The 26416-nt window shown below is 44.8% G+C and overlaps 2 protein-coding genes across 3 annotated transcripts; both read left to right on the top strand.

The window, feature by feature from the left end:
* Nucleotides 1-4864: 4864 nt before the first annotated feature.
* On the top strand, nt 4865-9778 carry LOC136541736 (delta(14)-sterol reductase). Of its 2 annotated transcripts, XR_010780451.1 has the most exons (14): nt 4865-5010; nt 5120-5237; nt 5336-5406; nt 5627-5683; nt 6193-6284; nt 6513-6560; nt 7246-7366; nt 7445-7491; nt 7628-7709; nt 7930-8006; nt 8113-8232; nt 8740-8814; nt 8891-9102; nt 9379-9778. XR_010780451.1 is itself a non-coding variant. In XM_066533798.1 (13 exons), exons 1-13 carry the CDS (start codon nt 4960-4962, stop codon nt 9042-9044), a joined length of 1113 nt encoding a protein of 370 aa, XP_066389895.1. In that variant the 5' UTR covers nt 4865-4959; the 3' UTR covers nt 9045-9241. The 2 variants fall into 2 exon arrangements, 1 of the variants encoding a protein (XP_066389895.1); XM_066533798.1 differs by lacking the exon at nt 9379-9778 and having other exon boundaries at nt 8891-9241.
* A 1521-nt stretch (nt 9779-11299) lies between these two features.
* On the top strand, nt 11300-13045 carry LOC136541735 (arogenate dehydratase/prephenate dehydratase 6, chloroplastic-like). The gene has a single exon (XM_066533796.1). The coding sequence runs from the start codon at nt 11414-11416 to the stop codon at nt 12725-12727; it is 1314 nt and encodes a 437-aa protein (XP_066389893.1). The 5' UTR covers nt 11300-11413; the 3' UTR covers nt 12728-13045.
* The last annotated feature ends 13371 nt before the right edge of the window (nt 13046-26416 follow it).

The following is a 26416-nucleotide window of genomic DNA, read 5'->3' on the forward strand; positions in this document are numbered from 1 at the left end:
CTGAAGGTGCCACATCCCACCCAACCTCGTAGCACCTATTATGCATGGCTAATATAGAACTGCTATTGCTTTACTTTATTGTTATAATCATACTATGATAGAACTTGCATGGTAGTATGCTTACTTTATGGCCTCTACCTTGATGCAACCTTACCCCTGCATACCCTGCTATTAGGCTAGACACACGCTCACTGCTATATTTCATTACTTGTACTTCTACTACGCTTATACTACATTAATGTGTGGTGTTATCTAGACTATGGGGAGAGTGCTGCGTGTGTGACTTGGGTGTATGGAGGGTGAGGGTTGTGTCGACCAAGTTGGAGTATACGACGAGCCTGGGGCAAGTCTTGCCATGGGGTGCTACCTGGGCACCCCTGGAATGGATACCTGTGGTGGGTAAATGGTATATGAGGTGGCCCTGGGTGTGAACCTATGATGGGAGGAGCCCGGGGTGGAGGTGCTATGGTGGCACGGTAATTGGAAACCCTAACGAAGACATTCTGGCTTGGTCATCCCTAAGGACTTACTAGTACTCAGATTCACCGGGAAGCCTTACGTACCACTCGCCCTATATGGTGCGGGACGGTCGGACTATTTGGTAGGATATTGCCACTACTGCTAGGTTGATAGCGGACAGTGTGAGGAGGTACGGGGCGCGGAGGATTTCCCCCACACCCTTCCGAGACTTCATGGAGACCTTGTGGACCCGGCTCATGACTCATAGTTTGAGCCACCCCAGACTGGACTTGGGGTGTCCCAGGGCTGAATGGTAGAGTGGCATTATCCTAGGCTAGCAAGCGGCCGAAATCAGCCTAGTTGACGACGGTCAGCGAGGAAGGCAGATCTTGTGGTTATGTAAAACCTCTGTAGAGTGTATGGTTGATCGATCGATACATGTGCCGACTTGTCGGCTATGGACCTTTTCTAGGTTTCGCTTAAACTAGATAGTGAGATGAGTCCTTCTCTTCTTCTCCCGTGAGAGAGTGTCGGTCGTAGCCAGGGGCTACGGGCCTTGAGACAGTGCCGAGAGGGAGTTGGCCTGTTGACTGAGCGATGGTATGGTGATGGTGTGGAGATGGTGGTATATCGATCCCAGGATCGAAACCTGGCTCCGGAAAGGGAATGGGGTGGAAGGTGTGTGGGAATGGTGTTAAAACTTGATCGACTATTATTATATACTTGATAGGCTAAAACATAGGAAAACTCCAGCCTTATAAGTTCCTTTTGATTATATCCAACTTGCATCCAATTTCCACAAAGCAATGCTCATAGGGTGGGAGTGGCCAGTACAAATCGTACTGATAAATTTTGGCACACAGGTTCTGCTGAGGAGTATAGCTCCGAGGAGTTTGACGGTTGAGGGGTTCGTGCCTACGCTTGAGTTTGGCGATCTTATCCTCAAGCTGTTCTAAATGAATGCTACTTTTGATTCCGCCAATGCGACGACGTAATAATTTATGTAATTCCGCACTATTTGTACTCTGAATTTATCGTTGTATGGATGTGATATTTGACTGGAATTTGGGTAATATGATCTACAATGGTCTTATTACAGTTCGACTCTGTGGATTTCCCTTCGCGAAAATCAGGTCGCTTCACTTTCCTCGCAACTACATCCTACTTGACCTATATTCGGGGAGTGGACTACAAAGGACTCAACAAGAGTGTCACACTCGTGATGTACCACATGGCCCAGAATATAGGGTGCATCTGCAGGTAAACAACGTATAAGCACCACGCTTACACAATGTCGACCACTCACCCCTTGTACTTTAGAGCGAGCGCTATACGAACTTATGCTTAAACATAAAAACAATCTAGCTATACTAAGCATATAATCAAAGTAAACGATGAACATGATAACTAGGAACATGAATAATATTAAGAACAAAGTCATCTCAAATATAGCAAACATATGAAATATGAAAGATACAAGAGAGCATACAAGGGGCTATACCAAGCCACGCTCTTGACAAGACCGGGAATCCAAGCGAAGCTTTCCTCCCTCTAGATCTAATTTAATTAGCTATGCCCTAAATATTGTGGAGCTCTGAGGTTCTTCTCTTATGATTAGGGTTTGATCTCTTGAATGTATGAGAGTTCTCCTGAGGGGTGGTAGGGGCTGGTATATATAGGGGGAACCATCAATCCTGAGCCCTCAGATCAAACCGACTTGAAGCAACGGCGTAGATGCATTCCTTAAGGTGGTGGAGAACCGGCGTTGTGAGGAGGGGCTGCCATGTGGGACCAGTGGGCTGGCCGGCCTGCGGGTCGGCGCCACCTGTCATCTTCTTGCAGTCTTCCGTGGTGGGTTGCCTTCTAATGTCTTCTGGAGTTGTTTTCGTCACGGATAAGCGCGATTAATTCTGATGTTTGGGTCCACCTTGATGGTTTTCTGGATAAACCTTGTAAAAACATAGATTCACCAAAACTTATGGAATTTACTAGTTTAAACCCCTAAACCTATGTTGGTGATCATATTCATGCATTTGTACAAGTTATATCGACGGGCTTATGATAGGCGTTAACTACCGTCAACACAGATGTGGAATGATCTGTTAAAATCGGACATATCGATTTGAGGGGGGAGATCTATGGTAATTAGAAATGGCAAATCCACCAGCGTTTGGCATGATAGATGGCGTGGACAAGTTTCACTGGCTGAAAAGTATCCTCAATTTTATGTTATTAATCAGGAGCAGGAGGCTTTAGTGAAAAATATGAAGCATGACTCTCCTTTAGAAGATGGTTGCATGAGAACCTACAGAATCAACTCAGAAGGCTTCAGGATATCGTGCATAGGCATAATACCACTCTTGAGAAAGACGGGGCAAGTTGGGATTGAGAGAAGTGAGGTCATCTGTGAAGTCTACCTATAAACATCTATGTAGGAATGATTTCGGGAGCAATTACAAGAAAATTTGGAAGGCTAAAATTCTTTTAAAGGTTAAGATTTTCATGTGGTTGCTGGTCGATAACCTTTGCGGATGCAATTGGAGAGGCAATGAGTCATGTGCCTTTTGCACAGAAAAGGAAAGTGAGGCACATCTTCTTTGAGTGCGTGACAATGAAATACATATGGAGCCTTATAGCATTTGTTTTTGGGGCTAATTGCAGGCCTAGTAACTTTGATCAATATTGGGTTTGGATTGGGAACAGTTTGCCACAAGGTCAAAGGGTTTAGGCAATGGGGCTGACAGCTATATGCTGGGCGATTTGGAGAACTATAAACTCTATTTGCTTTGACCATAAGAGAGTGAAATATCCTACTGAGATTGTATGCATGATTTGTTCGTTCATTGTGTACTGGGTGGTGGGTCTCTTCAAGGAGGAAGTGGAAACGCAGATCATCCAAGGGGTGGACACGGTGAAGGCGGCTGCACTGTTCTTTCACAGGAAGGATGTCAAGAAGCAGGCTCATGAAGACTGTCAGTTGGTGCCTTACGTTGGTTAGCTGTGAGAGCCTTGGAGTGGTTTTCGGCCTGCGGGGTGTGTAGGCTGCTGCCTTGTAGTGTATACCCAGAAGTGTCCGGCGAGCGTTTTTGTCTATCGTTTCGTTGCTCTTTGCGTTTCTAGATGTGGGAGGCTTCATCTTTGAGTTAGATCCCCGTGCGATCTCTCTCATTGACGCGTTTGCTTTTAGTAGTTCATTTATTTTTATTTCTGGTACATGTGCAACTTTGTGGCCATTTTGGAAAAAAATATTTTATGTTCTGGACAATAAATAGTTTGTGGTTGAGTGGTACGTAGGTGAGCTTCTAATTTGAAGGGTTTAAGTTTGACTCTTAATTTGAGCTTTTTTACTTTCCTAATTTTGTATCCCCTACTAAACTTAGGGTGGTCTGATTCTTACTGTAATTTATTTTTATTGATTTCCCTTATTCCCTACAAATTAACTAACTGCGCAACAGAATAGAAGACCTGTATAACTGTTTTTTCAGTCCTAGAATACGAGAGGTCGCTTTTGGCGTCTTAGCTCTTGTTCATTGCTCCTAGGCTCCCACGTGCATACAACCAACCTGTTACCCTTTGACATAATATTTATCTCTTCATGCATAGTTTCATGAGCTTGTGTGGCTGAGAAACATTAGCCTGGACTTATTATATTATTTAGTACTTATAATTTAATTGTGAAGTAAATTTTATGATTATTTACTAAATTGCTAAATGGATTTTACTAAACTACATATAATTTCTTTTTCCGTGGCATATACTTTGACAAAATCTTAAGTCCGCCACTGGAAATTAGTCTAATATAACATATGTTTAAAAATAGATTTGGCTCAACTTCTAAATTTTGACGTTCTAAGAATCTTCATCAAATATCTTGCATTATATCTTCTATAAATTGTATATTAGAAGAATATCTTTAAAAATCAATTTAAAAATATACTATATAACTTAAATATCAATATACTTCTATATATTTTGTCAAAGTTATATATGTCTCGAAAAGTGAGAACAACGGTCGAAAAGAGACACGGAGGGAGTAAATTGTATCCGGAAGGAACCATATATCACGTGATACCAACATTAACTAGTTCTTCCAAGGAAAAAATATACCAACATACAGTAAACTACAGAGGTGTGCATCAGAACCATTGTCGCCTTTCTTGTCTTGTCCACGGATTCTGTACACTCCAGCTGGCAAATCATCTCATTTGTTAATTAACGATATACGAGTATATCTATATAAAATGAACATAGTCAAGTTATAAGGCAGATCTCAAATCACGCCATATATATTATATAAAATAAAGGGAAAAAATGATCTTTTTGAGAGGAATAAAGAAAAACATTGAATGGTAACTCAAATTTTGTCTGGGCCGAATGCTGCTGAGCCCAAAACTTTGCTAGCCACTTTTACGCCGCGTTCCCTTGTACGACCCGAGTCCACGCCGCAGAAAACGCAGGCTCCCACCAGAGGCCACCACGAGATCCCCGCCGTGACGGAGAATGGAGGCCGCCGCCGCCGTCCTCCCCGCGCTGGTGCCCTCCGGGAGCGCGGTGGTGCCTCGTCGCTCATCACTCGCGACCGTTGTTCCTCTGGTCTGCTGCGGGTTGCTCCACATGGATCGCTCACTGAGTACTTGTGTGCTCGCTCTTTGCTGCGCAGGTGGTGGTACTCCTTGCCTACCTCGGGTATCTCGCCGCCGCCGGAGCCATCCTCCCGGGGAAGCTCGTCGACGGAGCCATACTCCCCGACTCCTCCCGCCTCCACTACCGCTGCAACGGTACCTCCTGCCGCCGCTGATCCCAGAATCCTCTGGGCAGCCAGCTGAGTTGTTCGATCTCCTTCCCCACAGCCGCTTGATTCGCGTGTGGTCTGCAGGTTTGCTCTCGCTCCTGCTGCTGCTGGGGCTCTCGGCGTTCGGTGTCTACATGGGGTGGATGTCTCCCACGGTGAGCTCCTGCCTCTCCGTGTTCAGTCCTCGTGCCTTGAGTACTGGGTGTGTTCTTCTGTTCAACTGCTGTACTAATTATACTCCAGTTCAACAAGGACCGAACCACAATCATTTTCAGATGGGCCAGCATAGTGGAATTTTTTATTGTGGTTTATTGTCATTGTGAATCGACTTAGGTATGACGAGTTGAACAACATATTGTTTGTCAATGCTTGCAGGTTGTAGCTGACAGGGGACTCGAACTTCTGTCAGTGACCTTCATTTTTAGTGTCATTGTAAGTGCCGCCTTGGACCTTTCCGGGTCACCTGCACCTGCTTATGAATATTCTAACTACTTGATGTACATTTGGTGTGCCACCATGCTATTGCGGAAAATGAAAGGGGCGCGCTGCATGTGTCTGACTGATAAACCTGGTCTTAACTCCGCGTCAAGGAGTCCTTTAATGTCTGTTCAGGAGTGTTACATCCTAAAGTACTCCAAAATTTTATCAATTGGACCTTAGTCATGGGTGTGCCTCATGCATGCAAACTGTTGCCTGTCAATACAATTTGTTATGACAAAAAGTTTCCTCGAATTAATGGTCCATCCTTATTTTGGAAAGAAATTCACAAGAAAATTGACAAACCTGAACGAAATGTTTCCACTAGTTTGGTCATGATCAAAATGCCTGCAAATGTCTGGTCATATTTTCAGCATGCAATATTCAGTTACATTCTGCCACAAAGTATAGTCTATATTGAAAGCTATTTGATTGGCTGTTCATGTCTCACTCTTTGATTTCAGGTCTCTTTCGCACTCTACTTTGCCGGCATCAAGTCCCGCCACAAAAGTTCTTCTTTGAGACCACATGTTAGTGGGAGCTTCATACAAGATTGGTACTTCTAGGAAACTCTATATTGTGTCTGATATATAAAACTATGACTGGCTTATTTTCAACACATAAGTTTTCTTGTCTATAAATTCTTGTTATTACTGAAAGACCAAGCAAACAGAATATTTCATTTCTTATGTCTGATTCAAATGTAGGAACTGGTTGTGTATTTTATTGCAATTCCCCTTTTAGTTAACAACGACACTTTTGTGCTGATGACTTTGTTCAATAGGTGGTTGGGAGTGCAGCTTAATCCTCATTTTATGGGAGTTGACCTCAAGTATGTCAGCAATTTCTTTCCTGTGTTTGCCTAGCATATGGGGTGTTGCTGATCGAAATTTTGAAATAGGACAGGGTTTCCAAGAGAGATTTGGTAACGGTTGATTGGTGTAAGACCATGATTCAATTACGATCTGTTTGGCCCTTTGACAAATCCATAGTCCATAATGCAGTCAACCCATACTGATACTTTGCTCGTAATTATTCCGTACATGTAGTCTATGGTGATTGGATAATACCTAGCCTACTGATGACTGGAAATGAGGAAGATCTGCTGTCCTATGAATAATTGTATTCTAGCTTGAGGGGATCTGCTGGAAGTCAAGTTTATCTGCACACCATGGCAGCTATTTTATTTGGTGTATTAAGATACAGAGTGTCAGAGTCCATAACATTTGGCATTATTTTGATTTTCCACCTTTAGAAATGCAAATGATCTTAGACATGCTTCATGAGTGCTCTTTTATTGTCCCCTTAGGTCACTCAATTGTTAATGTGCACTGAAATTAACATGGATGCAATTAAGTATTACCCATGAACTATATGCATCCAGCCCCACTCCAACCAAGTGACCATTATTGCCTTGCTGGTACTGTGTGTTGTATTATTTATTCGCCACGTGGCCACGCCGCAAATAACCTGACGTGAATAAAATGTCTGTGACAGCTATGTTTCAATCATTGCAGATTCTTTTTTGTGAGGGCAGGAATGATGGCATGGTTATTTATTAACCTCTCTTTGTTTGCAAAGAGCTACTTAGCTGGTTCAGCTAATCTTTCGGTCATTCTCTACCAATTTTTTTGTGCGGTATTGAACATGACCTTCTTCTTAATTGATCATCTTCCAGCCCATTAATTGTTAAATTAATTATACTTGTTCATGCAGTGGTATATTATAGATTACTTCATCCATGAAGAATTCATGACCTCAACGTAAGTATACCATGTGCTCTCAGTGGCAAATTACTTACTATCCTTGAACAAAATATGTTGAGATCTCCTGTGGGAAGATCAAAAGATGATGAACATACTATTCTCCTGAACAAAATATTGTTGAGACCTCTTCCAGGTGGGACATTATTGCTGAAAGACTGGGTTTCATGCTGGTGTTTGGGGATCTAGTTTTCATCCCTTTCACCTTCACTATTCAGGTATTACTTCATTCCTGCAAATGTTGACCCATTGTGCTAGCTATTAAGTACCTTACTTTTGAAAAAAAAAATACCTTAGGCAGACTATCCTACCCTAACATTGATCTGATTTTTGCGTTTTCTAATTGTCAGATTTGTGGCATGCCAGATCATTGCTTCTCTTACACTAAAACAGTAGGTTGAGAATTAAACTAATCAACAAGTATGATTTGTTTGTCAGGGCTGGTGGCTTTTGAGGAACAAAGTAGAGCTGTCCCTTTTGGCTGGTCTAGCTAACTTATGCATCTTCCTTATTGGGTACTCTTGGTTTTTCTCCAGAACCTCAAAGCTATAGCAATTTGATATATACCTGTTTCTTGCATTCTAACCTTGTTGGCCACACGTTGTGTTATGTGGCACTCAGCTACCTAGTGTTCCGAGGAGCTAACAAGCAAAAACATGTGTTCAAGAAGGACCTCAAAGCTCCTATATGGGGAAAACCTCCCAAAGTTGTTGGGGGAAAGCTACTCGCATCCGGTTACTGGTAAGGACACATGTGTCACATGACTCATGCATGCCAATGACCGACCCTCTGTTTATCACATAATCATTATAGATTGTATGATGCTTGCTATTGACCCTCCTAGCATTGATGAATGGTAGCCTAATTCATAGAGTAGAAAAGAACTTAGAGCCATGCATCAAAGGTTTTTTTTAGATGATGACATTTCAAAGGAATAGCTAATCCTGATGAGCTGAAAATGAATAACCAAATGCTGGTCCGAAGTCTATGGAATAATTACGGGATTTTTTAGTAGCTGTAAAATACCGCACCTAAGTAGTGTTTACAGCAGATTCAAAGCTATAGCAGTTTGTGATTTGTGATTGTGGTGTATTGGTTGTTGCTTATTCGATCTTACTTTTTTTTTCTTGAAAAATGTTTGGTAGCTCCTCAGGCTTTAAATACTCCCCTGTCCCTTAAAGAAAGATGAAGCTTGTTGATTTGTGTTGTGAACGTAAAACTACAAAGGTTTTCATCCTCCCATTACAGGGGCATCGCACGACACTGCAATTATCTAGGAGATCTACTGCTAGCGCTTTCGTTCAGCTTGCCCTGTGGAGTGAGGTGAGTGATCATTTTCTGTGGCAGTTCCCTTTTGCAGTGGATGCCTGTCTGAACAATCTTGGTCCGTCGTTTGCAGTTCCGTGATCCCATACTTCTACCCCACGTACCTGCTCATTCTACTGATCTGGAGGGAAAGGCGCGACGAGGCGAGGTGCTCGCAGAAGTACAGGGAGATCTGGGCAGAGTACTGCAAGCTCGTGCCCTGGAGGATCCTGCCTTATGTGTACTGAAGAGAACCGGTAGAAGCAAGGGCAGCAGATGGTTCTAGGCTAGTAAACCTTATTTAATTTGGGCCATGTTTAGTTCCCCAGGTTCCAGAATTTGGCACTATACAAAAAGAAGATTCTTCATCACATCAAACTTACGGTACATACATGGAGTACTAAATGTTGATGAAATCAAAAACTAATTACACAGTTTGGTTGTACTTTACGAGACGAACGTTTTGAGTCTAATTAGTCAACGATGGGACAATTATTACCAAATAAAAACAAAATACTACAGTGTCGCTACAGTACCTGAGATTCCGGCGGCGCCGAATCCGGGGCCGAACTAAACGCGGCGTTGCCCTTTGCCAGGGTTGGTGAACGTTGATGTAGTACTTGGTAAACTGTGTGCGTGCAGGGTTTTGTTGTCGATCCGTATATGTTTGGAATCAGTGAATCAGTTGCCCTGATGAGGTGGCACGTTATTTCCTTTGTGAAATATGCAAGGCCGGTGAGGAAGCCCTCAAAGTGTTCGCGCCGCCCCATTCGGTGTCCGAATCGCCGCGATCTTCCAAGGCGCTAGCGATGTTTTGCCACTGTTTCGACGAAAAGGGGAAAGAGCGTTGGAGCATCGGATGCGTGTGCGTGTGCGCAGCGCAGGGCTCCCGACCGACTCCCGTGCGCCCAGATGATGAGCACCAACGACACGTCAACAGCTGCCTACCGGCGACTAATGCTTGGCTATTTCCGATTAACTATAAGGCTAGCCTTAATGAATTTCATGTCCCAATTTCCTACGTCTTCGAGAGACAAGTTTCATCTTATAATAAAACTTTTATCATCGTTCTCTTTATCTACTATTGAAACTTTTATTGTGATTGGCCTAAAGCTACAACTAACTTATGCATAGAACCAAGAAAAAACAATGAGCGGACTATAGGTGAGTTCGCTAGTCCATCTGTTCCAAATTATATGATGTTTTGGTTTTTCTATATACACTATTTTTGTTATATATCTAGACATAGTATATATCTGAATACATAATAAAAACTATATATCTAGAAAATCAAAACATCTAATTTAGAATGGAGGGATTACCATATATGAATTGATTTTTTTAGATACATAGTTTTTGTTGTGTATATAGACATAACATATATTTAAGTGCATAGTAAAAACTCCGTATATAGAAAATCAAAATGTGATTCTATAAATATATACCAATAGCAGAGGGCTATATTATTATTAATTAGCCTTGCTCCATCTAGCAGAGGGTTGTATTATATTATTATTACTCTCTAATGACTCCGAGAGCGGAAGCGGAGCATTGGGTGCAGATAAGGATGAAAACGGTCGGAAATAGTATTACAGTATAGAAAACGGAAGCGGTCGGTTCGGGATATTTCTACATTTTAGCAATTAATAAAGAGTATAAAAAATGGTTGTGAAATCAATTAAAAATGACAAACTTTTATGTTTGGTGAAATTCGAAAACGGTATCATAATATAGAAAACGAAAACGGTCGGTTCAGAATATTTTTCATCCGTCGTCATCCTCGACGAGGGCTGCGCCAGCCCGGGATGAGATGGTCAGATGGAGTGCTTGACCACCCCACCGCCCTCCTCAGTCCTCACCCAACACCAATGCGTGCTAGGCCGGCTTCAGGTTTCCACGGCGACGTCGTGTTGCTTTGCGATCTGCTTGGGTCCGTTTGCTTTGCCCCCACCAACCACCCGTTAATCCATCGGTCCGTCGCGTCGCCCCGCAGGCAGAGAAAGAGAACTAGACAAGGCAAGGGTCAGCCACGCACGGCCACACACGGCAGCTTCCCAGTCCCTATTTGGTTGAGCTGTGGCTATGAAAAAAAGCTGCTGTGGACGAGCTGTAGAAAAGCTGCTGTGGGCTGTGAGCTGTAGAAAAGCTAAAAGCTGTTTGGTTAAACAAGTATAAAATATACCTTTTATCTTTATCTCTCTTGAAACAACTATGAAAGAGCTTTTTATTCCATCAATTTCGAAAAGCAGAAAGCCAAAAGCCAAAAGCAGGGTCAACCCAGCTTTCAAAAATAAACTACGGAAAAACAGCTGCTTCTAAAAAAGCACCCTTCAAAAATAGTCCCTTTAATTGAGCTTTTGACTTTTAGGACCAAAAGAACCCAACCAAAGGCCTAAACCATCCCCCGCGCCGCGCAATTGCTCGGCTCAGCTCGGCTTCTCTCCCCGCCTGCCCGATCCACCCCACCCCTCCCACCTACCACTACCACTACCACACCACACCAGACCAGAGGCAGCGGGAGAGAAAAAAAAGGCAGCCACCCCACCCCCGCCCGGGAACACGCACGGGGGAACCAAACCGCCCGCGGCCAATCCAATCCACGCGCCCGCCCGCCTCCATGGAGGCCGCCGCCGTGCTCGACGCCTTCTCCGCCGCGCCGCGCCACCAGCTCCGCCCGGCAGCCTGGTGGAGATCCACGCGCCTCGCGTCCCAGGCGTGCCACGCCACCGCCCCATTCGCCCGCGCCGACTGGCAGACCGCCTGCGCCATCCTCGCCAGCAACAGCACGGGCGGCGGCGGCCACGACGCCAGCAGCAGCAGCAGCAACAGGCAGCCAGCGCCGCGGGTGAACGGCCAGAAGCCCCTGCCCGCGCCCGCGCCAGCCCTGGAGGCGACGCCGACGCCGACGCCGACGCCCGCCGAGCTGGATCTGGTGCCCGTGTCCAACCTCCCCCGCCCGCTCAGCATCAGCGACCTGTCCCCGGCGCCCATGCACGGGTCGCAGCTCCGCGTGGCGTACCAGGGCGTCCCGGGCGCCTACAGCGAGGCCGCCGCCGCCAAGGCCTACCCGGGCTGCGACGCCATCCCCTGCGACCAGTTCGAGGTGGCCTTCCAGGCCGTGGAGCTCTGGATCGCCGACCGCGCCGTGCTCCCCGTCGAGAACTCCCTCGGCGGCAGCATCCACCGCAACTACGACCTCCTCCTCCGCCACCGCCTCCACATCGTCGGGGAGGTCCAGCTCCCCGTCCACCACTGCCTCCTCGCGCTCCCCGGGGTGCGCAGGGAGCTGCTCACCCGGGTCATCTCCCACCCGCAGGCGCTGGCGCAGTGCGAGCTCACGATCAACGCCATGGGCCTCAACGTCGCCCGCGAGGCCTTCGACGACACCGCCGGCGCCGCCGAGCACGTCGCCGCGGGGGGGCTCCGGGACACCGCCGCCATCGCGTCCGCGCGCGCCGCAGAGCTCTACGGCCTCCAGGTCCTCGCCGACGGCATCCAGGACGACGCCGGCAACGTCACCCGATTCGTCATGCTGGCGAGGGAGCCCATCATCCCGCGCACCGACAGGCCCTTCAAGACCAGCATCGTCTTCGCGCACGACACCGACGGCACCTCCGTCCTCTTCAAGGTGCTCTCCGCCTTCGCCTTCCGCGACATCTCCCTCACCAAGATCGAGAGCCGACCGCACCATCACCGCCCCATCCGCCTCGTCGACGACGCCAACGTCGGCACCGCCAAGCACTTCGAGTACATGTTCTACATCGACTTCCAGGCCTCCATGGCCGACGTCCGCGCGCAGAACGCGCTCGCCGAGATCCAGGAGTTCACCTCCTTCCTCAGGGTGCTCGGGAGCTACCCCATGGACATGACGCCGTGGGACGCCGCGCTCTCCTCTCCCTCTCGCGCCGACGATAGCAGCCGGCAATACTAGTGAATTGGCCAATTGGGTCAGCCAGCCAAACCAAAGGCGTAGCGCCACGGATCGATCGACCAATTCATTGGACGGACAAGAAATGCATGTTGCTTTTTAATCAGTCATCACAGACAGGAATGCGCAAGAAACGTTGCTTGGTTCTTTTTATTCCCTTTTGCTTCATCATTATATTCTCCTGCATCTGCATGCTCCTAGTCCTAGCTTTTCCCTTGCTTCGAAATTCGTAGAAACGGTGAAGGGGCTCCTGTTGTATGCTTGCTGGGGATGTATGTAAGTACAGTGTATTCTTTCTTCTTTACAAACCTACGTACTCTACCTTAGTTGCAAAAAAACAAACCAAATCAAGTGAACCCATCGAAACTATCTCTTCTTTTTGCAACAAACAAGCAAGAGGCTTTTTACACGTATGTCATTAAGAAAGTTTGTAATTACACATAAGTTATTAAAAAAATTAACCATACATGAGTACCATCGTTCTGAACTTCTTTGCTCTCCAAGCTATTCCATCAGTGCTTTGTTCGTTTTCACCGTTTGGGAGTCCTAACAGTGGGTCCGGTCAGTCAAAACGCCCATAATACCCTCTCATCCCTATCTTTTCTCTCTCAAACTCTCTCTCTCAAACTCTCAGCCTCACTGATGAGGACATCACTTTTTCATCACATACAAGCCAAGGAGAAGAGGAGGTCCAGCATGGACGTCAAATTCATCTTTTTCATGGTGGAGGCCCAGTCCAACTGAAGTTTGAGTCCATCTTGGGTTCCAGGACCAGTTTACCTTAAACTGGTCACCTAGGACGCATCCGGACTTCGTTTTCGACGATCCACATATGGTTGGAAAGCTAATTTGATAAGGAAGCCAATCTAAGTGGTCTCACGTCAAAAAACCTTCGGAATCAACGGGAATCGTCAAAATAAGTCAGCGTCCGAGAATCTGCCAAGGTGTTGCGACACCATTTTTTGGTCCGTTGGATCGTGTATCGTGTTTGGACTCATTAGGGGCAGCGTCCAGGGGGGTGACGTCCAAGACTATAAATAACAGTCGTCGCTCTTCATAGGGTTTGGGGTTTTGTTTAGTTCTTGATTTCTTCGTGAAACAGATATCGTTTTGCTGTAATTGTGCCGCCAAGACTGCTTGCTGTGAACCAGGGCCCTAGTTCTTGATCTTGTTCGCCTGTGGTGATTAGTCCTTTCGAATAAAGACTTGAACTCCTTCTCGTTATCATAAGCCTCATATTTATTTGCAATTTCAGATTGCGTTCATCCCGTTCTTGCTTGTGTTCTCGATTCGCTTGCAGAAAAGCCTTCTTGGCGAGGTCAATCGCGTTCGCGTGTTGATAGCCAACGGAGCAGTGGTGTAACGATTGCGGGGGTCCAAATTAGTCTTTGTTCGAAGCCTAGATCGTGAACGTCGAGTCTCCACCAATTAACGCTATCATACATTTCGGAAGATCGGGTCTAGTCTACATCAAGTGATATCAGAGATCTTGTTGCCCGTTAAGTATAACTTTGTTTTTTCTTTTAGATTGTTATTGTTTTTACATTACCTATAGTCCAGAAAAAAGCCAAAAAAATTATACACCGCCACATATTCCCTGTCCTATAGCCTCGTTGTGCCGTGCAATTTCGTCTCTATGTCGCGTGGTTGAGTTTGTGCCCTAGGTCAAGCTCTGATTGCTGGTTTTAGATCGTTTTTAGTTCAGTTTATGTTTTTTTCTTTGTTTTTCATCATAATCCGTGAACACCTTCAAGTCTTGCTGTGTTTCCTTTATATCCATCAAACCCTAGTCCACGTCAACTAATTTGTTATACTTGTCTTTACTGTTTCCATCAAATCCTTGCTGTCGTGACTAATTTTGCGCGCATTATTCCTGTTTTGTCCATTAATTCGGAGTCAGTTCGTAAAACTAATCTAGTTTTCGCATACAAACTCGGATTTCGACGTTCCATATATCAAAATCGATCAGAAAAAAATTCGGATCCGTGTTGGAGTCGAAAATTTTTATTTTGGTCAAAAACTGATCACAAGATCCTCTTTTCGTGGTCATAAGCTTTTTGTTGATTTTCAGCACGTCTTCTGAAAATTCCACAGGCCACGCCTTTCACTTGTTTAAGCTCATATTTTCTGTGGTTACTTCTTTTGTGCTCCTAAGTGAAGAAAAAATATCAAAAAAAAGAAAAAGTCAAAGAATCCCAAAAAAACAACAACAGCCCAAAAATAGAGAAAAAAGAGAGGGACAAAAGTGGAATAATATCTAGAGGAGCACATAGAGAGCGTCGTTTGAGCTGTGTTTGCGTGTGCTGATTTCTGCCTTGTTCCTAATCTTATTCCTGCTGTTCATATCACCTCATACATCTGGTACTTGAAACGTGAGTAGGCCAGCAACTAAGACAAGTACTTGGAATACTTATTCAGCTTTGCTATTCAATTGCGAATTTTGCTATTCCTTACTACTATATTGTGCCTGTCCAAGCTCCACTTTCTTCTAACCAAGTATAGGTTCGCCTTACAACTGTTACACTCAAGCTACAACGGTATCACAGTCAACGACCGATTGCACCGCCTGTTGCTTTGATAAGAACACTTATAAGACCGTGGTAAGACGCTTGAAAGTTAAGTGCCTTTTTTCCTTGTCCACAACCTAAGTAGTTGGTAGGGATAATACTATTTGTGTTGTCTTCTTTCTACTAACCATGTTAGGAAAAACAGAAGGCAGCGACAAAGGAAACAGGGACACACCTACAGATTTCAATGACTGTGTTTCTAAGAATGAGCTTCGTGCCGTTCTTGATGACATGTTCAATGAGATCCTTCAACAAATCACCAACTTGGCCAAGAGGATTGAAGATGTTGAACAACGACATCCTGAACCACGTCATGAAGAAGATGATGATGATCTCTCTAAGGAGGAGGATGGCGATGCGAAGGCTAAAGCCGAAGCTCAACGACGTGCTGAGGATGCACATAACCATAATCGGTTGAACTTTAATCGACGTGATATGAGAGGTAATAACCAAGGTAATAATGATCCTTTCTCTAAAACCAAGTTTAAGAAACCTCCTTTTTCTGGTTCTGCTGATCCTGAAGCATATTTAGATTGGGAGATGGTTGTAGATAAAAAATTTAGCTCCCATCAAGTCCCTGAAGAATATAGAGTTAGACTTGGTACTAGTGAGTTTACTAGTTTTGCTCTTTTCTGGTGGAATGATATTTGCAACAATGTTAATGCTAATGCTAATGCTCAAATACCTCAAATATGGACTGTACTTAAACGACGAATGAAATCGATATTTGTTCCTCCATACTATCAGCGTGATCTGTGATTAAAACTGCAACGTTTAAATCAAGATAGTAAGACTGTTGAGGAATATTATCAGAAGCTTTTAATTGGTCTTGCACGTAGTAACATACAAGAGGATGAAATGGATAAGTGTTCTAGATTTTTTAGAGGTTTGCGTCATGAAATACAGGATGTTCTTGACTATAAAGAATGGACTAGATTTTCCCAGTTATATCATTATGCTCTTAAAGCTGAAAGAGAAGTACAGGGACGACAAGCGTTCCATGAATTCGTCCACTCCTTCACGTCCAACCGAGGTGAGTAAATTTTCTGATGTGTAGACACCATCAGCGCCTGTAAAGAAAAGTTCTTCTATCACACCTTCTTTCAGTGGATTTGCTACACCTTTCTCTAGCAGCTCTTCTAAAATTGTTTGCCACTGCTACAAGGGCATGGGACATATTGCTAAAGAATACCCTAGCAAATGCGCATATATTGCTACTGATGATGGTGGGTATGCTAGTGCTAGTGATGAAGCGAATGAATTTGCACTTGCAACTGATCTTTATGCAGATAAATTTGTGGATAGTGCTGAAGATCCTAATGAGGTAATTGATAGTGTGACATGCACTACAAACTACCAATCAATCCTTGTTCAATGTGTTTTGAGTACACAAGTTGAGCCAGTAGACAAGCTACAACGCCACAATTTGTTTCAAATGTTCCTCATTGTCAATAATTTCCGTGTTCGTGCTATAATTGATGGAGGGAGCAGCAATAACTTGGTAAGTTCTAAACTTGTCAAGACCCTTGGTTTATCTACACGTGCTCTTCCACATTCATACCATGTTCAGTGGTTCAATAATAGTGGTAAGGCAAAGGTAACACAATCTGCTCGTGTGCATTTTTCTATCGGATCATACCATGATTATGCTAATTTTGATGTCGTGCCTATACAAGCTTGTTCACTTTTGTTAGGCCGCCCTTGGCAATATGATAATAATGTTCTACATCATGGTAGGCAAAATAGATATACTTTTATATTTAAGGAAAAGACCATCGCTTTACTTCCTTTAACTCCTACTGAAATTGTGCAATATAAAAAGGAATTTGCTGAAAAGAAAAAGAAAGACCATGATAAAGACTTTAGCAAACCAACAATTGAACCATCAAGTAACATGAAGAGTTTTATTTGCTCTTAAATATGTTCTTGCTGATCATGATGAACCTTGTTATGCTTTAACTTGTACATCGTTTATATGTCAACCTAGTCCTGCTTCTAGTGCTATGCCTCTTATTGGTACTAATCTTTTGCCGGGAAACCACCATGACAGCCGTCTTTGCGAAGGATTGGATGCTAAGATGAACGTCTTCTTCCAGAGCCATCGTTGCTGTCATCCAATGGAGGAGACGATCTACTTCAGTCGAGGACGACTTCAATTCAAGAAAGGGAGGATGATGAGGACATCACTTCTTCATCACATACAAGCCAAGGAGAGGAGGAGGTCCAGCATGGGTGTTCAATTCATCTTTTTCATGGTGGAGGCCCAGTCCAACTGAAGTTAGAGCCCATCTCGAGTTTCAGGACCAGTCTACCTTAAACTGGTCACCTAGAACACGTTCGGACTCTGTTTTCGATGATCCACATATGGTTGGAAAGCTAATTTGATAAGGAAGTCAATCTAAGTGGTCTCACGTCAAAAGACATTCGAAATCAATGGGAATCATCAAAAGAACTACCCTTCACGTGTTATAGAAGGAAAATGATTCTTTTAAGTTTTCATTGATCGGCAACAAAGTATTTGCTGAGGTTGCTTTTGAGCTGTGTTGCTGTGCACGTGTATAGCTCTCTGTCTAGTTTTAAGTCACGTGAAGCTGTGCCTTGAAATATTTTGTAGTCTGCAGCACCCTTCCGAGAAACAAAAGAAAAGAAAGGAAAAGGCAGAAGGTGCACAAAAAAAGAGAAAAAAAGCCACAACAAAAAAAAGAACAAGAAAAAAAATAGAAAGTGAAAAAAAAGTGAAGAAAAATTCAGAAGTGCTTGTATTCTTTTGAGTCTTTGTGCTGAGTTGTATTGTAGCTTGCTTGAACTAGGTCCAGGACGAGTTTAGGCTGGCGACATAGACTAGCTTGGGACTACTTTTCAATCTTGCAATTTCTGAATTAAATTATTGTTATTCCTTGCTACTATATTGTGCCTGTCCAAGCTTCACTTTCTTCTAACCAAGTACAGATTTGTCTTGCAACTGTTACACTCAAGCTACAACGATATCACAGTCACCGACCGATTGCACCGCCTGTTGCTTTGGTAAGAACACTTGTAAGACCGTGGTAAGACGCTTGAGAGTTGAGTGCCTTGTTTTTTTCTTGGTCACAACCTAAGTAGTTGATAGGGATAATACTTTTGTGTTGTCTTTTGTTGTCTTCTAACAATGATAGGTTGTTCGTATCCACCGACTTATGATGGTATAGGTGCTGATGAGTACATAGAGTGGGAAATTGCCATCGATAACGTATTTGCTACTCGTTTTATGTGTCCAAGGAGGAAGGTAAAAAATGCAGCTAGTGTTTTGCGACATTCTGCTTTATCTTGGTGGGACTCTTTAGATCCTTCTGATAAACCTTAAACTTGGAATGATATGAAACTTTTTATGCGAGAAACCTTTATTAATCCACCTCCTATTTTGACTTCATATGATGAGGTGCACCATTTAGAGGAAGAGTCTGTTGTTATTCCTCTTGCTATGACTAACCTTCTACAGGATAATATACATAAGTGAGAGGATGACATGGAAGAAAATGAGAAGCTCACAACCTCATATGCAAATTTAGAACCATCACTTCACAATGTACCTATTACTCCTGCTGAGAATATAGGTAATGCCCATGGTGCTACACTCATGGAAGGTGAGAATTGTTTTAATGTACTAAATTCTTCCACAAACTATGCTATCATAGAGCAATTGATAGTGGAATCCTCTCTTTATTTATCTTCATCCCATGATAGTTTGCTTGAAGTTCCTTGTGATAAAGATGAATTGGTTGATGATGCCTCAGTTTTACATGTTTTGGAACCGGTCACTTGTGCTGAAAATAAACATGTTATTTATATTGCTACTAAAACTGATGAGTTCAAACTGTTGTCTTCTTTACATACTTTGGGTTACATTAAATTTGATGTTTTGTGTAACCTAGATTGTTTGGAGGAGAGCCTTTTTTAAATATGCTGATTTGCCTTGGTTTTCTAAACATACATATCATGTTATTGGCAAATATAACAACAAGGGACAATATATGATACATCGAGTATACATTCGTAGTAATATGAATTTTTCTTTTGTTATACAAGATTGTGATCATTTAGAGGGCAGCCATAATAATACAAATATTTTCTCATGTTTCTCAAAGAAACAAGTTCACTTTCAAGAAGGGGAGCATTATTGGTTGCTACCTATGTCTGCTAGACCATCTATTCCTGCATTGTCTTTGGTTAGTTTTAATCTTTTCATGATAGTATTGACATACATCGTATGCATTCGGATCATGGAGTCTACATGCTTGCTGAAATTTTTATGCGATATGACATGCTAGATACTTGGAAACATGGTCACGTTTCTTCTCTTAATTATTTCAATTTCCTTTGTCTTCGCAACCCCGTTCTCCTTTATGTTGTGCAGGATCAGTTTCAAGCACAATCGACGTTGAGGATGGCTTTTCGTCAAGAAGGGGATGATGACGAGGACATGACACTCATGCATATGACCATATTTGGTGCATGGTATGGAGAGGTAGGAGGTCAGGAAGGGTGTCCAAGTCAAGAAGGAGGCCCGAGACTAATTCGGTTCGAGTCCCTAAGGTGGAGGCCTAAAGCAACTCAAGTTCGAGTCTACCTCGGCCTCCAGGACCAGTCTGCCTTAAATTGGTCACCCAGGACGCATCCGGACTCCATTTTCGATGATCCATATATGGTTGGAAAGCTAATTTAATAAGGAAGCCAATCCAAGTGGTCTCATATCAAAATACCTTCGGAATAAACGGAAATCGTAAAAACAAGTCAGCGTCCAGAATCTGCCAGGGTGCTACGACACCGTCTTTTGGTCCGTTGGACCGTGTATCGTGTTTGGGCCCATTAGGGAGCGCGTCTAGGGGGTGACGCCTAAGACTATAAATAGTAGCCGTCGCTCTCCTTAGGGTTTGGGTTTTATTTAGTTCTTGATTTACTCGAGAAACAGACATCGTTTTGCTACAACTGTGCCGCCAAGGCTGCTTGCTGTGAACGAGGGCTCTAGTTCTTGATCTTGTTCGCCTATGACGATTAGTCCTTTCGAATAAAGACTTAAATTTCTTGTTATCATAAGCCTCATATTTATTTATAATTTTAGATTGCGTTCATCCTGTTCTTGCTTGTGTTCTCGATTCGTTTGCAGGAAAGCCTTATCGGCGAGGTTAATCGCGTTCGTGTGGTTGATAATCAATGGAGCGGTGGTGTAACGGTTGTAGGGGTCTGAATTAGTCTTGGTTCAAAGCCTAGATCGTGAACATCAAATCTCCACCAATCGACGCTATCATACCTTTCGGAAGATCGAGCCTAGTCTAGCGTCCAGAATCTACCAGGGTGCTGCGACAACATCTTTTGGTCCGTTGGACCGTGTATCGTGTTTGGACCCATTAGAGGGCGCGTCCAGGGGGTGACATCCAAGACTATATAAATAGCAGCCGTTGCTCTTCTTAGGGTTTGAGGTTTTATTTAGTTCTTGATTTTCTCGTGAAACAGATATCGTTTTGCTACAACTGTGTCGCAAAGGCTGCTTGCTGTAAACCAGGGCTCCAATTCTTGATATTGTTCGCCTGTAGCGATTAGTCCTTTCGAATGAAGACTTGAACTCCTCCTTCTCGTTATCATAAGCCTCATATTTATTTACAATTTCAGATTGTGTTCATCCTGTTCTTGCTTGTGTTCTCGATTCGTTTATAGGAAAGCCTTCTCGGCGAAGTCAATCGTGTTCGCGTGGTTGATAACCAACGGAGCAGTGGTGTAACGGTTGCAGGGGTCTGAATTAGTCTTGGTTCAAAGCCTAGATCGTGAACGTCGAGTCTCCACCAATCGACGCTATCATACCTTTCGGAAGATCGGGCCTAGTCTACATCACTCACGGCAGTGTCCAGCATGGCGCCCTCACGGCGGACCGCGCGGCGACGCTACTAGTGGGCTACGTGTCCGTGCGCCGTGCCTTGAAGCTCCACGCCGCGGCGGTGCGCACCGGCATGGACTAGGACAAAGCTGTGGCCTTCTGTCTCCAGCGCGCGTACGCCGCGTCCAGCCACCAGGACCTCGCGCGTGGCGCTGCTCCGCCGCACGCCCGACCCGACCGCCGTCTTCTACACCTCCGCCATCCACGTGCACTCCTCCTGGGGCCTCCACCACGCGGCGCTGGCGCTCCTCTCCGAGATGCTGCTGTCCCCCATGGCCTCCTTCCCACCGTGCACACCCTCACGGCCTCCCTCCCGGCGTGCAGCGGCCTCGCCATTGGGCACACGCTGCACGGGTACGCCATGAAGCTAGCGCTCTCCGGCGAACCGTACGTGGCCACCGCGCTGCTGGGCATGTACGCGGGAGCTGGGGACGTCGCGTCCGCACGCTCGGCCGTGGCGCGTCGGGCGCGGTGGTGTCGCTTGCCGCTGACGAAGCCTCGGGCGTGCTCTTCGCGGTCAAGTCCGCGCCCAAGGGGACGGCGGCGGCGCGAGGGGGGCATCCTGTCCACGCTCCGGTCCCGCACGTCGTCCCCTGCCTGGGCATCCGTGCCGCGCCCGACAGGGGCTGCCAGCTGCTCCTCGAGTTCGTGTCAGGGGGCTCGCTCGCGGACGTGGCCACCAATTTGGACACCGAAGACACCGTGCACGACTGCGAAGTCGTGCCGCAGTGTCCTGCACGGCGCCCCCGCCCCCGCCATCGCCTGCTCCTCGTCGTCCAATATCTCCTCCGCTCGTGTCCGCGCCCAGCGGAGCTCCAGCCGCCACAAGTGCGGGGGAGCTCCGCCCCAGCCGCCGCGGGCGGGCGCGGGTGCGGGCGAGCTCCGCCCCGGCCGCACGCACGAGACGAGAGAGGGAGTTTGAGAGAGAGAGAGAGAGGATAGGGATGAGATGTGTATTATGGACGTTTTGACTGATCGGACCCACTTGTCAGGACTCCCAAACGGTGAAAACAAACAGAACACTGACGGAATGGCTTAGAGATCAAAGAAATTCAATTCAGAACGATGACACTCGTGTGCGGTCAAATTTTTTTAATGACTTATGTGTAATTACAATTTTTTTAATGGCATACATGTAAAAGGCTCAACAAGCATTGCTGCCTGAATTTGTATGAGCAGCACACAAAAGAAAAAAAAAAGAAAAAGTTTGCCATGCCCCTGGAACGAGCTTTGGTGTTACTGTTGTTGCCTCTTGGGACTTGCCGAGTTGGCATTTACATTGGGAGGAAGGAAGGATCCGGGAAGACACGATTCGAGGATGGAGACGAGGGCGGCGTGGTTGGTATGACTTGACTGGTGGGTTGGGAAGTCTAGTCCGATTTGGCATCCTCGTTAAGCGGTGAAGTGCTTGGTTTTCTTGCGCCAAACCAAACGTTCACCGTCTTCATTTTGTCACACTAGATTCCTATATACACCAAACACCATCGCAAAGCGGCGGTGGTTACGGGAAAAAAAATAGGTGGTTATGGGAAAAAAATACTCGGTTGGTAAAAGAAGTTTTTTTATAAGGGTTGGTCAAACGTTCGAAATATAAATCATGAATAACTTTTAAATTGTTGACATGGAGGGAGTATGCGACACCACGACACCGTGTAACCACGTGACACGTGTCCCTTATTCTCTAGAAAATGTAACTGTTGGCTGCTTGCAACACGAACTTGGTGGTACGGCTTCACCCTGCAAAACGGCTGATCGCCTTGCCTGGTGGGACCTGCGACACGCGTCGAGCAAGCGGAGGGTGTCGCACGCGAGGCGACATGCGACTACGACATGCGTCGAGCAAGCAGAGGGTGTCGCACGCGAGGCGACATGGTACGGTGTCGCATAGAATTTCTTTCCGGTGCGCTTTTGGTGGCTCACATGTCCATAGGTGGAGCTACACGTTGGCCAAGGTGGGTCATGGCCCCTCCTTGGCTCATGAAAATTGCGGGACTATTCGTTTGAACTTATGAGCTAAAATCTAAAGTATGTTTTTCTCGCAACAAATCAGGTTCAGCCGACTTATTAGTCGACTTTCATACTAGCTGAACAGACCAGTGATTAAGTCAATGCCCCATTAAAACTTTGAGTCCTGGTGGTGGCCCAAACATTGCAAGACCTGCTTTGTCTTGTCTCTTGGCCCCGTATTTAGGAACTACAACAACGTCTACCAAACGCAATCGTGACCTTGTGGAATCGCCCGTCGCCCCAACCGCCCTACGGACAATCCGCTCGTCGCCTAGTCCACCCTCCGGAGTCCTGAGCCGCGTGCCCACGCCGCGTCGGTGTCGTCGCTGGTTGCCAGGCTTGGAGCTCTCCTCTGCTCTCCAGTCTGAAATCCCCAATCATCCAATCCAGTCCATCTTGGTAATTTTGTTTGCTTGTTTTGTACTCCCTCCATTCCTATATACCCGGCGTTTTGAGCCTGATTTCAGGTACCAAGACGCTTCACGAAAATACGTGCTTTGTATTAACTGCGGTGCTATTAGCACCCACGCAGCCACGCTACCGGCCACAAAGTCATCCGGCCGCATGCAGGTGACGTTTCAGTTCTGGCCCATGCATGCGTGTCACTAGTTAATTGGTGTAGTATTCCTGCGGAGTAATGAGCAGGTCCCTTGACCGTCCAGCCCTCCTCCTAATGTGGCCAAAAAGAAAAATGCTTGCACGTCGGCTATATAGGAATGGAGGGAGTAGTATTTTTTTTCTTTGCTTTCGAATTTCCAATTTCTGAATGCTAAATCGATTAGGGCCTTGTTTAGATTGTAAATTTTTACAATCTGAACACTGTAGCACGTTTCGTTTGTATTTGACAAACTTTGTCCGATCATGGATTAACTAGGCTCAAAAGATTCGTCTCGTGATTTACAACCAAACTGTACAATTAGTTATTTTTTTACCTACATTTAATGCTCCATGCATATGTCCAAAAATTAATGTGATGGAGAGAGAGTGAAAAAACTTAGAATTTGGAGGTGATCTAAACAAGGCCTAGGATGGTATATTATATCTAGAAAAATTAGATGTTGTGCTTCTTATCCCAAATTTTCTAGTTCCTATGTTTTTCTAGTTTTACATATAATGACTACCTTTGTATATTTTAGGTGAAATGGTTAAAGAAAAACTCATTTATGAAATATTCAAAAGAAAAAAGAGGTGATCCTGTTGCGGAGCAATCTCCAATTCTTGCTCCCTTAACTGAACTAGAACAAAGGCAAGATTAAGAGCAACACGTAGATATTCGTGTTGTGTTTAAAGGAGTTGAATGAATTCCTGGAACTTCTATACATGCAGATTCATATTTGACAAAATACCCCCACTAGTACAAAAATGATTTTTACTCACGGTCAAAAATAGTCTTCAGAAACGGTTGCAAAAACAGATGCTATGACATCGATTGTGAAAATAGTTCATTTTCAGTGTCGGATTAGTAACCGTTTTTGAAAATATATTCCTAAAATCGGTTGCGATAAGTGAACCGATGGTAAAAATACTCTTCAAGGACGGTTGTCCTAACATCACCGCTACTGGAGATGTATTTGCAGTGCCGGTCGCTTAAGTAACCCGACTCTGAAAATGATTTTCGAACACCAAAAAAAAAAAAGCAAGAGCTGGCCGCCGGCCAGCCTGCCGTTGCTCCACCGTGGAAGGCTACCAGCCGTTGCCATGCCGGTGGCTCGTCGTTGCTCAGCCGTGTCGCCCAGCTATCCGTTGCCGCGCTATGCGGCCGCGCTGCGGTGCGCCACCGCTCCAGCCCGCACTATGCCGTTGTGCAGCCGCATTATCTAGCCGGCGTCGCCGCTCCATCCCGCGTATATACACATTTTATTCTCTTGAATAATTCAATTGTGCCTGAAGTACGTACATACAAGGAAGTATATAAATATACACAAGTAATCCAATCTGCACGGATACATGCAAGTGACACGAAGATCACTGCATATAGGGAAACCGATCTTGCATGATCTTTGTGGTCCAACTATAAGTCTGCATGTTTACTATCGATCGGCCATCAAACTGAACTATTATTTGCTTTTAATTCGTGTACAAGCATTATCTATGCGGACATGCATAATACACACCAACAGCAAGGTGTCTGCTCCCGCACAGCACGGCAGATGAAAAAAAGAAGAGAAAGAACCTGCAGTTATGCCTGCCGAGTTGTATGTTAGCATGGCAGATTAAAAAAGAAGGAAAGAGCCTGAAGTTACGCCGAGCTGTATATTACATACTAGGTGTTTATCACCTGCTGCTGAGCAGCGAGCATCTGTACATGCACGAGCCTGAAGCTCATTGCTAGAGCTACTGGTGGTTGTTTTTTTCGCCAAATCGACAATCGAGTACGAAGTACAGTGGAAATCGGTGAGGATTTGTATCTCTAGCTTTGCTACTCGAAACATCCTGTTCTCGTTGCCGACTCGAAGTCGATAGTCTCCTCCGTGATCTGGAGCGAACCAGCAAGTTCGTCTCTATGAACCTCACCTCTCGGCATCTGTAGAACACCCGCATCTGCATGCGTGTTCTATGGCTCTAGTACAGCTGGTTCGAAATCGTTGTGCACGGTAATGAGGATGTCCCGAACGCACACTACCACGCATCGTGTACATGGTATTTGAACGCAGGACCCCCCATCTCTTGGGGCCGGCCAGAAAATGGATTAAGCAAATAAGCACTCTTTCCTGCAGAATTGTGTATGTTAGCAATTTAATAGTAAAAATCTTTGTTTGTATACATTAACAGTATTTATTTTCTATTACGGTATAGTTGCTTTTTGTTGATAGTGTAATGTTCTTTTGAATGGATTTATCTATCACACATTATGAATTATATACAATGTAATTGTAAGAATAAAATTTTGAATAGTTATACTAGAAACATGGTATAAGGTATATGGGCTTTTTAAATCATGCAGACCTTAGACTTATCACGTTTGAGAGGCTTTCCTAACATAATAAATTTTTGGGACAAACAAATGCATGGTATTAATTCTTAAAATTTACATATAGCATAATCCTAAAAAATGTTAGGATGCTTCTAAGAATATTTTGCATAACCATCCACTATTTTTTTGCACCTTGCTACTTGTTTACACGTAGTAAACCTATATGCACATGACTTAGTTATAATGATATATGCATATTTTCATGAAGAAGGAATATCCTGGACTTGCCCTGAATG

This window comes from Miscanthus floridulus, chromosome 3, assembly GCF_019320115.1.
Source record: "Miscanthus floridulus cultivar M001 chromosome 3, ASM1932011v1, whole genome shotgun sequence".
NCBI lineage: Eukaryota > Viridiplantae > Streptophyta > Magnoliopsida > Poales > Poaceae > Miscanthus > Miscanthus floridulus.

Coding starts and splice junctions, on each gene's coding strand:
- LOC136541736 (XM_066533798.1), top strand. CDS start 4,960: ATGGAGGCCGCCGCCGCCGTCCTCCCCGCGCTGGTGCCCTCCGGGAGC. Junction 5,011..5,119: donor TGGTGCCCTCCGGGAGCGCG/GTGGTGCCTCGT, acceptor TTTGCTGCGCAG/GTGGTGGTACTCCTTGCCTA. Junction 8,007..8,112: donor TTATGCATCTTCCTTATTGG/GTACTCTTGGTT, acceptor TGTGGCACTCAG/CTACCTAGTGTTCCGAGGAG.
- LOC136541735 (XM_066533796.1), top strand. CDS start 11,414: ATGGAGGCCGCCGCCGTGCTCGACGCCTTCTCCGCCGCGCCGCGCCAC.